This window comes from Arvicola amphibius, chromosome X (assembly GCF_903992535.2).
Source record: "Arvicola amphibius chromosome X, mArvAmp1.2, whole genome shotgun sequence".
NCBI lineage: Eukaryota > Metazoa > Chordata > Mammalia > Rodentia > Cricetidae > Arvicola > Arvicola amphibius.
Window position 1 is genome coordinate 113,978,186 of NC_052065.1, and position 12,318 is coordinate 113,990,503.

General features: G+C 37.9%; 1 protein-coding gene across 1 annotated transcript; it reads right to left on the reverse strand.

The window, feature by feature from the left end:
• Positions 1 to 8,948: 8,948 nt before the first annotated feature.
• Positions 8,949 to 9,798, reverse strand: LOC119805180 (high mobility group protein B1-like). The gene has a single exon (XM_038317070.1). It carries the CDS (start codon positions 9,796 to 9,798, stop codon positions 9,151 to 9,153), a length of 648 nt encoding a protein of 215 aa, XP_038172998.1. The 3' UTR covers positions 8,949 to 9,150.
• Positions 9,799 to 12,318: the final 2,520 nt, after the last annotated feature.

Sequence of the window (12,318 nt, forward strand, 5' to 3'; positions counted from 1 at the left end):
CTCTCATTGTAACACTAGACTATTAGTCTTCAGCTACATTTTTCCACAATTGGTTTAAATATGTTCTTATATGTTAACAAAATAAAACCTGATTGTTGGTGATAGTTTTGTATATAAAACAAACAATATTCTGCCTATAGTCATAATCCTAGAGAAGCTAAGTAACAAGGTGAACCCTAAGAAAAACATACATGGAGGTAACAAGAAATTTGACACTAGAGAAATTCCCAGGAATCCACAAGGATGACCCCAGCTAAGACCCTAAGCAATAGAGGAGATGGTGCCCAAACTTGCCTTGCACTGTAGTCAGAACTGATGAATATCTTAAATATTAACATAGAACCTTCATCCAAAAACTGATGGAAACAGAGGCAGAGACCCTCATCAGAACATTGGACTGAGTTATCAAAGTTCAGTTGAAGAGTGAGAGGAGAGAGAGTGGGAATAAGAGCAAAGAGGTCAAGACCATGATGGGTACACCCACTGAAACAGCTTACCTGAGCTAATGGGAGCTCAACAACTCCAGGCAAGACAGGGAAGAAAACAGCATAGGTCTAAACTAGTCCCTCTGAATGTGGGTGACAGTTGCATGGCTGGGGCTGACTGCAGGACCACTGGCAGTGACACCAAGATTTATTGCTATTGCTTGTACTGGCCTTTTTTGGAATCTATTATCTTTGGATGAATACCTTGCTCAGCCTAGATATTGTATGGAGGGTTTTAGACCTTCCTCAAAGAAATGTGCCTTACTATCTCTGAGGAGTGGATGGGGGATGGAGTGGGGGTTTAGGTGGATGGAAGGGAAGAGGGGGAGGGAGTGGGAACTGGGATTGGTATGTACAATGAAAACAGACTGTTTTCTTTATAAAATAGATAAACAAATGCTCGTATAATATAAAGAAGAATTGTGTTTAAACAATTTAGCCATCTATGCCAAAAGTTAGGGATGATTGCTGTGTTCATGAGAAATTCTTAAAGCAAATTGCTTTCCGTTTAACCCTGGGTTGTAAAATGATTTGTCAGAGAAGAAAGCATGACAATTATATTGAAGAGAAATGGAACTAATCAATTTGGATCCTCCAACATGCTAACAAATTGGTATTGCCTGCTTAGAATGCCATGGTGATGGGTAGGGGGAATATTAGGAATTCTAAGGGCATGGCATTTTTGTAGCTTTGAGAAAAAGTGATGGAATAGGCGCACAAATAAAGGCTTCCTTTCCTGAACTGTAAACATTGCCCGCTAATTGTGGCTTGTGAAAGCATGGACCCTAGAGGAAAACCTGCCACTTTCCACAACCAGCCTAATATAAAACTGCATTGGAAAAACTTATCCTTACATCCACAGATAAGCTCTCATTCATCATCAAAGAAGCTTCTCTTTGCAACAGATAGAGGATACTACAGAATTCACAACTCGTCCAAATGCAGAGAACAACTGACTGCTGGCCGCTGATCCTCAACACATCCCCTACAACTAAGATTCAGGGAACAATACAAAAGAAGGAAAGTTTATAAACCCATGAAACCACAACAATATTGCACAATTACAGCACAAGTTGACAGAACAGAGTGGATGTGGGAAATGCCACAGTGCCCCAACCCTACTTAAAGAGGTAGTGAAAACTAATGACTGCTGAAAGAAAGAGATTCAGTCTTTAGGGATGAGCTTGCCTTTAGGTTATCTAAGCCGATAGCACAAGCTACATGTGCATACAAGTAACACTGTAGAGACTCGTGTGTGTGTTTGTGTGTGTGTGTGTGTATGTAATGATAATTAGAAAATAAGTGTTCATGAATTTAAGAGGTAGTTGATGGATGACATGAGAGGAATTGAATGGAAGAGAAAGAAACACGAAATTATTTAAATACAATATCTTACTTGAAATCTTGGAAAATTTAAAAAAATTCTTACCTTGTATAGAGAATGAAAATTCTCTATTTCCCCACTCTTTGATTTCATAACCATGAACCAAGACCCTAGGCTAAATTTATCAGTGTTTTCTAGCATTAAAAAGTTGGTCTGTGTGAGCCCTTGCTTTGAAAATGCATTACAAATTCTAAGCTATTCAATTACAAAGAAAGGTTGGAGCACACATATATTCTCAGATTGAAGATTACCTTAGTCCCTTTGTCCTGATCTGTTCTGAGAACGAGTAAATATACCTATCATTGCCATCAGGAAGGTGAACATTTTGGATTAGTTTACCTGTAAAAATGGTGGAAAGCCACATTCCAGTAAAACAGTTATAGTTTCTGCCTACTGCAACTTCCCAAACAGTTTGTCTGCACTGCAGGGATATTCTCTTTAAACATCTGCTCCTCTTGTTTCAAAGCCTTGGTCTTGTTATTGTTTCTAATGAGTTATAGCTTGACCCAGAGATGGAATCTGACCTCATTCTGAGGACAACAAGCTAAGAACGTTCTGCTGAGAGTCTTTGGTTCTGTGTATAATTTTTGAGGTCTGAGGTAAAATAGCAAAAATAAATTGGTTCCCAAAAGAACAATAGCAAGCGCATACTAAAGAGACCCCATGCTGCTTGCCATTCCAATCAAATTATAAGCCAGTCCGCAATAAAAATGACTGATTTGTATTCTCTTGTATCATCATGCTTTATTTTCTCTCCTCACTCAGACCATCTGGTAGGTTTCTGCTGACAATTCCCTGCACAGTGACTGTGGAAGGAGAATTGCCTTGTGGGAAAGAAAATCAATTATCAGTTCCCTTTTCTCTTTCTATTGCAGTCAAGACTGCTCTGCACCATAGAAGAAAAGATCCATTGTAAGGTATTGTATCCTCCAATACATTAAACTTTTTCTGTCTTAAACCATAACACCACAGCCACTTCCTGTTCTATTGATCTCTTTTGTTCCTTCTGTATACTGATGTGTAATATTTCTTTAGAAATTTGGATGACACTTTTTTTTTGGTCAGGAAGTACTAAATTCTAGGATAACAGTTCTTTTTCAGAATTTCTAGTGTTAATACTATATCTTATTTCCACCTCTCTTCCTCATCTCCCCAATTGTCCTTATGTTCTCCCTACTCCGTCTCATATCAGTAATCTCTTTTTCTTTAATTACAATTACTATGCACACACACAACCTACTGAGCTCATTTAGTATTTTATGTACATGTGTTTAAGACTGACTATTTGGGATTGAGTAATTTATCAGAGAATTTATCCTTAGAAAAACTAATTCGCAGAAGCCATTCATTGCCTATAGCTTTCTACCTAAGGATGGAGCTTGTGAAATTTCCCCATCCACATTGGCATATAAATAGAAGTTGTACTTCTGCAGCTTTTATTTAAGCAACCGTACTGTTAAGATTGCATGGGTGCAGTTTCCTTGTCATGTCTAGCAGACAGTGTCTCACAGCACACTTCGTGATTGTCTGAATAGTGCAATCCTTCTGCGCATTTCCTGTGAGTTTCCCTGATCCTTAGCTTTAAGGTGCAGATTGTAAATGTATCAATTGGAGTCATGCACCCCCTATCACTTGTTCTCTGTGTTTTGAAGAGTTGTGAATCTCTGTAATGGTTACCATCTCCTGCAAAAAAAAAAAGAATCTTCTTTAATGTGGAGTAAGAACTACAATTATATGAAGATTTAAGGATAAACATTTAGAATGCAGTTAAGAACTAGTTAGTTTAGGAAGATGACACTCTTCATCCCCAAGTAGTTGACTAGGTTTACAGTAATGATCATGAATACCTCTTTATTAAAAAAGATTTAGATCTAATATGCAGCTGTTGGCTACCCCCAGGATTAAAAGTGCCACTACTGTACATTAGAGATAACTTGTCCAGCCACCAGTCCTTGCTGTGTTTCATAGGCTTTTTATCTGGCTGGGATTACTCATCACGTTTTTTTTTTTTTTCCTTAGGAGACTGAATTGTACCTCTAATGTTATAAAAGCTACTCCTCAGTGTGGAGGCTTTCAGGTCTAGTTCCACCTTGATTCCTCCAAGTCTTATGTCATGTCTAAGTGTGTGGTGTCTTCAGGATTGAATCTTATCTTCAAGTCCTAGGAGACTGCAACTAGGTGTTGGAGAATGCCTTGGACCCATTGATCAATAGCTCAGTGGAAAGGATTCCCATAGCAGGCACTAGGCTTTGTATTATGTAGTTTATGGATCTTAGGGGGAGCTTTATCACCCCATATGACATAACTCCATTTAGTCACATGTATGTTCTATGTGCATGCACACATATATTTTAAGTAGACATAAAATAATGTATTTTCCAATGATCTTTCAAATATTTAATATTATTTATCCTTTGTTCCTTCCTCACCCTATATATTACCTACCTGTCTACTCCAATAAAATGTGTAACATTTTATCACAAACTTCTTTACTCTCCCTTAAATCAATAACTACAGAAATATCTTTCTATTTCCACACACCTAGTCTTTGCTCTGATTTCTTATGCATATGAGTTTCAATGACCAAAGTACTGTAGGTGGAGTTTTTTGTCCAGACTGCCAGCCAGCTCTCTCCTACCACTGGCTCCCAAGTAACCACAAAAGGAATTAATTATTAATTTTAAATGCTCAGCCAATAAGTTATGCTTATTACTCACTAGCTCTTATAACTTAAATTAACCCATGGTTTTTTATCTACACTCTATCACATGGTGGTACCTTTTCTCAGCATGGCATATTTATTCCTTCTTCCTCTGAGTCTGGTTGGCAGCTCTTTACCACTCTGTGCTTCTTCTTCCTAGGCTCCTCTCACTCTGGCTCTCCCATCTTACTTCTTTGTACCTAGCTGTTGACCAGTCAGCTCTTTTGTTAAACCAATCAGAATGTGCCTTGTCAAAGACACATCTTCACAGTGTACAAAAAGATTATTCCACAATATTTCCCCCTTTTGTCTAATTAAAAAGTAAGGTTTTAATTTTTAGGTAGTGTTTCCTGCCCTGACAGTCAGCTATGTCCTGCCAACTGGCTCCTAAATAACCAAACAGAGACCTATTATTAATTAAAAATGCTGGGCCAATAGCTTAGGCTTGTTACTAACTAGCCCTAGCATCTTAAATGAATCCTTATTTTTAATCTACAGTCTGCCATGTAGCAGTACCTTTTTTCCACATGGCATGTTCATCTCCTGTGACTCTGCTTTCTCACTTAACCTCTTTCTGCCTAGCTATTGAAGAGTCAACTCTTTTAGTAAATCGATCAGAAGGCACCTTGGCAAAGACATATTTTCACAGTGTACAAAAAGATTATTCCATAACAAAAACATTATCTTAATGGAGTCTTATATTGTGTTCTGAATAGGATTCTCCACTTTTCTATGAAGAGTGGATGTTTAAGCAAATTTATCTGATAAATTGCAGCCAACTGTCACTCTATGTTTATGAACAGACTGTAGAAATGGTGTCTCTGATATATGCTTTTGATATGTGGCCTGCATTTTAAAAAATTGTCCAGAGAAGAGAAATCAAGTAATTCGAAACTTTGGAGATAGCCTGGATAGTTTTCAACAGGATGCTATCTTTTTTTATAATTAGTCTTTAATCCCAGAGTAAATTATTCTCTAATCTATATTTTAAAATAAAATTAACAGTTTTGGATTTTTCTTTGGGACAGGGCAGGATGATTGCTGAGTAATTTTGTAGTTAAATTAAATTTTCTTGGATTATATAATTTAAAATAATTACAATGGTGAAATTCTTGTTATGCATATTCAGTAGTATATAGGAAGACCATGGGGAGAGAGAAACAAATTACAAATCATGTCAAGTTTTCTTTGGTGGTCTCTAAATGCCCCTTTCTTATCCTCATGTCAAGTCTAAGTCTCTTCTCAGATATAAAGTGATTTTACTTGGTCTATAAAAAGCCTCCTTTTAAGAAATAACTCCAGGACAGTTTTTTAAAAAGCCTCCTTTTTAATATCTATTTTAAAAGGGGAGTGCTGCATATCCTTCAAGTATAACTTGATCATCTCCTATATCTTTTCAATAATCATACCAATGGAGCATACACACAATTTGGATTATAAATTACCTTTCTTAAAATAGTCTGTATTTCTTAAAATGGTGTTCAGTATGGAACACTATAATGGAAATTAAGTCAACTATGATAAAATTCACTATAATTAAAGAGTCTAAGAATTTCAACCAAATAGTTCAGCACTTCATTATGAGCCTCAATATTTTTGTCAACAAAATAATGGGGTAGCACCTATCACAGAGAGATTCTTAGCACATTTCAACATAGATATACTTAAGATATTGCCATATGTTATTTATTGAGGCATATTTGGTAATTATTTGCCCTATCTCTCTTTTGTCTACATTTGAAATCTTCTTCTCATTCAATGGTTATAAAAATCAAATAAATTCTATAAAACACAAAAGCAGAAACTGTATTATATGTGAAAAGTCCCATATAGTAATAAATAAAAAAAGCAAAAAAAAAAACCCCACAAAGTATTATGAGACAAAAGAAAATTTCAATGTGTTCAAGGCAATTTCTCTTTTATAACGCAATGCATTGGCACAGGAGACAACGTCATGAATAGAACAACAATAACAGAGACACTGTGGCTAACAATTAATAGATGGGACTTCATGAACCAAAAAAAAAAAAAAGCTTATATAAGGAAAAGGACACGATCACTAGGACAATAAAGCAGCCTAGAGAACGAGAAAATATCTTCATCAACATCACATCTGACAGAGGAGTGACCTCCAAAATATATAAAGAACTCAAGAAACTATACATAAACAAACCAAATAATCCAATTAAAAATGGGGTACAGATCTAAACAGAGAACTCTCAACTGAAGAATCTCAAATGGCCAAGATACAGTTAAAAATGGTCAACATTCTTAACCATTGGGGAAAAGCAATCAAAACAACCCTGAGATCCCAGCTTATGCTGGTCAGAATGGCTAAGATCAAAAACACAAATGACAGCTTATGCTGGAGAGGATGTGGAGCAAAGGGAACACTCCTCCACTGCTTGTGGGAGTGTAAACATACATAGTCACTTTGTAAATCAATACGGTGGTTTCTCAAAACAACTGGAAATGAATATACCTTAAGACCAACCTATACCACTCGGGCATATACCCAAAGGATGCTTAATCATATCACAAAGACACTTGTTCAACTATGTTCATAGCAGCATCATTCACAATAGCCAGAACCTGGAAACAACCTAGATACCCCTCAACTGAATAATGGATATAGAAAATGTGGTACATTTACAGGATGGTGTAGTAGTCAACTGTTAATATAAATGACATCAGAAAATATGAAGGCAAATGGATGGAACTAGAAAAATCTTCCTCAGTGAGGTAACCCAGAGTCAGAAAGACAAACATGGTTTGTACTTACTCATAAGTGGATATTAACTGTAAAGAATAACCATGCTACAATCCATGGATCTAGAGAGGCAAGATAACAAGGAGGGCCTAATGGGGAAAATGCATGGATTTCTCTGGGAGGGGGGTGAGTAGAAGAGGTCTCCTGGGAAGACTGGGAAGAGGTGAGGATGGGAACATGAGGAATTTGCTTGGGGTGGATGGATAAGGAAAGTACTGAAAGTGATGTCTTGATATGGGGGGGCATTTGGGGGTCAGGTAGAAACCTGGTACAGGGGAAATTTCCATGGATCTACAAAGATGACCTCAGCTAAGACTCCTAGCAATAGGGGATACATAACCTGAACTGGTCCTCTCCTGTGATGAGATTGGTGACTACCATAATTGACATCAGAGAACCTTCAACCAGTAACTGAGGGAAACAAATGCAGAGACTCACAGCCAAACGTTAATCTGAGCTCAGGGAATCTTGCTGAAGAGAGAGGGGAAGGGTTGTAGAAACCAGAGAGGTCAAGGACATCACAAGAAAACCCACAGAAACAACTAACCTGGATGATAGGAACTCACATAATCTGAAGTAAGAATCAGGAAACGTGCCTGGGACTGACCTAAGCTCTCTACATACATGTGACAGTTGTATAGCTTGTAGGACTCCTAGCAGTGGGGGCAGGGCTGTCCCTAATGATTTGGCTGACTCTTGGAAAACTATTCCTCATACTGGCTTCCCTTGCCTAACCTTAATACAAGGGGAAGAGCTTAGGCCTCCCTCAACTTGACGTGTTATACTTTGAGGAGGCCTGATCCAGTAGAGGACTGGATGGGTGGTGTGGGAAGTCCTTCTGTATATGTGGTGCTTTTATTGGTTAATGAATAAAGAATCTGCTTTCGGCCAATGGCTTGGCAGAGTGGAGTTAGGCAGGGAAAACGAAACTGAATGCTGGGAGAAAGAAGGTAGACACAGGAGACACCATGTAGCCATGACCAGGAACAGAGAATCAGGAAACTTGCCAGTAAGCCACAGCCACATGGCAATGTGGAGATTAGTAGAGATGGGTTAATTCTAGCTGTAAGAGCTAGCTAGCAAAATGCTAAAGTGATTGGCTAAGCAGTGATTTAAATAATATAGTTTCTGTGTGATTATTTTAGGAGTCTGGGCAGTCGGGAAATGAACAAGCATAACTCTACAAAAGATAGGGGTAGAGGAGAGGTAGAGGGAGGAAATGGAAGGAGAGGAGGAAGGGAAACTGCTATAAAGATGTAAAATAAGTGAATAAATTTAATAATAAAATATAATAAAACAAAACAAATGCACACAGACACACAAATAAAAATCTTTTTGAAATAAAAAATTGTATTTACTTAGAAGCATTCAGAATGTCGACAAAACAGCTGCAATTTTTTTTTGCAATTACAGAGTTCTTCGTATTAGCTGCATCAGAGATAACTGAAGATGAAAAAAAAAACCAAAACCAAAAACAAAAACAACAAAAAAACAAAACAAAAAAAACCTATCGTCCCCATATATAACTAATTTGTGCTGTGCACCAACAAGAACCCGCTTTAAATTTCCATGCCAATTTGCAACCCCCAGAAGGAACCAGGCAAGGTTAGTGGCTATTGAAAATACCACCAGGACAGGGCTATCTAAAGACACATTCGGTAGTGTGATAACTATACAAAAAAGACACTGTACAGTTTAAAAACAAATCTTACACAGCCTTACATTTCAATTTTTTTCTTTAAAAGGAGTGAGTTGTGTACAGGGGGGTTAAATTCTTTATAGACAAGAAAAAAACTGCGCTAGAACCAACTTATTCATCATCATCATCTTCTTCCTCATCTTGGTCTTCCTCTTCTTCCTCCTCCTCCTCATCCTCTTCGTCCTCCTCATCATCTTCCTCTTCCTTCTTTTTCTTGCTCTTTTCTGCCTTGACCGCCCCCTTCTTCGCTGCATCGGGTTTTCCTTTAGCTCTGTAGGCAGCGATATCCTGTTCGTACTCCTCCTTCAGGTTGGCAGCCGTCTTTCCGTAGGGCTGCTTGTCATCTGCAGCGGTGTTGTTCCACATCTCTCCCAGGTTCTTTGCAACATCACCAATGGATAAGCCAGGGTGCTCTCCTTTGATTTGGGGGCGATACTCAGAACAGAACAAGAAGAAGGCCGAAAGAGGTCTCTTGGGTGCATTGGGGTCCTTGAACTTCTTTTTGGTCTCCCCTTTGGGGGGGATGTAGGTTTTCATTTCTCTTTCATAACGAGCCTTGTCAGCCTTGGCCATGTCTTCAAATTTCCCCTTTTCTTTAGCAGACATGGTCTTCCACCTTTCTGAACACTTCTTGGAGAACTCTGAGAAGTTGACAGAAGCATCCGGGTGCTTCTTCTTGTGTGCCTCCTGGGAAGTTTGCACAAAGAATGCATACGAGGACATTTTGCCTCTCGGCTTCTTAGGATCTCCTTTGCCCATGTTTGGTTGATTTTGGTCGGCAAGGCTCAGAGTCGCACAGTGCCCGTCCGGCTCTCGCTTGCCCCGGCGCTGTCTCTATGGAGCTCAATGTACTGCCACAAATAAAAATCTTTAAAACTACCATTGAATTCATTTTGTATTTTCAATTCATTTTGTATTTGTATTGGCCATCCACATTGGCAAGGGGATGTGCCTTAAGAGTGATTTCTATTGCTGGGTTTTGAGGTAGATTGATTTCTAATTTTTTGACAAATTGCCATACTGATTTCCACTGTGTCTATAAGGGCCAGTCATAGTTGACCTCCCAGGGGAGATCTTAACCTCTCTGAGAAGCAGATGGAAGGAGGAGTAGGGAGAAGAAGGGGGACTGGGGGGAGAGAGGGGAGGGGGAACTGGAATTGATAGGTTAAAAATTAGTTAATTTAAAAAAGGGAGAAATAAAATAAAATTTCTTATCATCTATCACTATGGACAAATATAATAATATAGTTACCATATATATGTACATATATATGCATGCAAATGGACCTATGGAAAACTATTATATTTAATGTATCTATTATGCTATTTGAAATGTTTTACTAGTACATACTAACTGTATATAATAATGGAATTCATTATGACAAAAAAAGAGTGATTTGTATACCTAGCAAAAGCTCCTTGAAGAAAACTAAATTTTGTTTGTCTGAAGTTGGCAATTGGAGATAGCGTCTGGGTTAGGGAAGTGGAATTTTCTCTGTTTCTACTCTCAGCACTGAGACTACATTAGGCTCAGACTTGTGCATGCTCTGTCCATGCTGCCATAGTCTCTGTGAGTTCCTATGTGTGTCTGTACTGCTAGTGTGTTTAGAAGGCTTTGCTTTCCTAGTGTTCTGTATTCCCTCTGGCTTTTACAATCTTCCCTCCTCCTTTGACACAGGGTTCCTTTAGCCATGAGAGGGCATGAATTAATAAAGATATCTTACTTAGGACAGAATGTTCTAAGGTCTCTCACTCTCTGCACATTTTCTGGCTACAAGTCTTTGTATTTTTTCTCATCTACTGAAGGAGGAAAATTTCTGGTGATAGCTAAACAAGATACTAATATATGAGCATAACAGAAAGTCATTAGGAGTCATTTTGTTGCTACATTTCTTTAGTAGTAATTTTGTTTTCCCCTGGTTCTTGACCACATGAGCAGTGATGGGGAATGGCACCATCTAATGAACTGTGTTTAAATCTAATCAGACAGTGGTTAGTTAATCTCACAAGTTTTGTGCCACTATTGCACTAGTTCATTTTGCATGCAGGTCACCATTGTACATAGGATTGTAGCTTGGATATGTGTTTACCTTTCTTCTTTGGTAGCATGCAAAGTACCTTATAGTGGCCTGAATAGTATAGTCATTAGGGATGAAGGCTCTAGGTAAGCATCAGCTCAACATTTACAAATTCAATGAATAGTGTGGGTTTTGGCTTCAAGCAGGGCCTTCACATCAGTTTGTAGAGAGCAACCAATAGCCTTGTCAATAGCCTGGGTTGTTTGAGGGTCTCCATTACAAAAAGCAATATACAAATTCAATGCAATCCCAACAAAAATTTTAACACAATTCTTCACAGAACTTAAAAGGACAAATTTCAGCTTCATATGGAAACACACACACACACATACACACACACACACACACAATAGTTAAAACAGTCCTATACAATAGAAGTACGTCTGGAGATACCACCACCCCTGATTTCAAGCTGTACTACAGAGTTATAATAAAAACAGAATTATATTGGCATAAAAACAAACATGTTCATTGAAATTGAATTTAAGACTCAAACGTAAATCTGCATAACTATGGACAGTATGGACAGTAAATGTTCAACAAATGGTGATTGTGGTAAAACAGAATGACTTCATGACTTCATGTATAAGAAGGCAAATAGATCCATACTTCTCATCCTGCACAAAACACAACTCCAAATGGATCAAATACTTTAGCATAAGAATGGATGCATTGATTATTATAGAATAAAAAGTGAGGAATAGTCTTGAATTAATTGCCATAAGAAAGGACTTTCTGTACAGAACACTGATAGCACAGGCATTAAGAACAACAATTAATAGGAGCCCATGACACTAAAAAGATTCAGTATGACAAAGGACATCATCCTTTAGGCAAAGTAGCAGGCTATAGAATAGGCAAAGATTTTTATGAACTGCCCATCTGATAGAGGGCTAATTTATAAAATGCATGAACACTAAAAAAAAATCTTGATATCGAGGACATAGCCCAATTAAAAATAGGGTACAGATCTAAATAGAGACTTCTCCAAAAAGGAAATATGAATGGCTAAGAAGCACTTTAAAATGTTAAACATTCTTAGTCATCAGAGAAATTCAAAATTACTTTGAGAATTCATTTTATACTACTTCAGAATTGCCAAGATCACTAAAATGAATGACAACTCCTGCTGGCAAAGAGGCATAGTAAGGGGAACACTCATCCATTGCTGGATGGAATGCGAAATTGTACAGCCACTATG

What these genes read in the sequence shown, in the direction of transcription:
- LOC119805180 (XM_038317070.1), bottom strand. Translation starts at nt 9,798, where the DNA reads ATGGGCAAAGGAGATCCTAAGAAGCCGAGAGGCAAAATGTCCTCGTAT.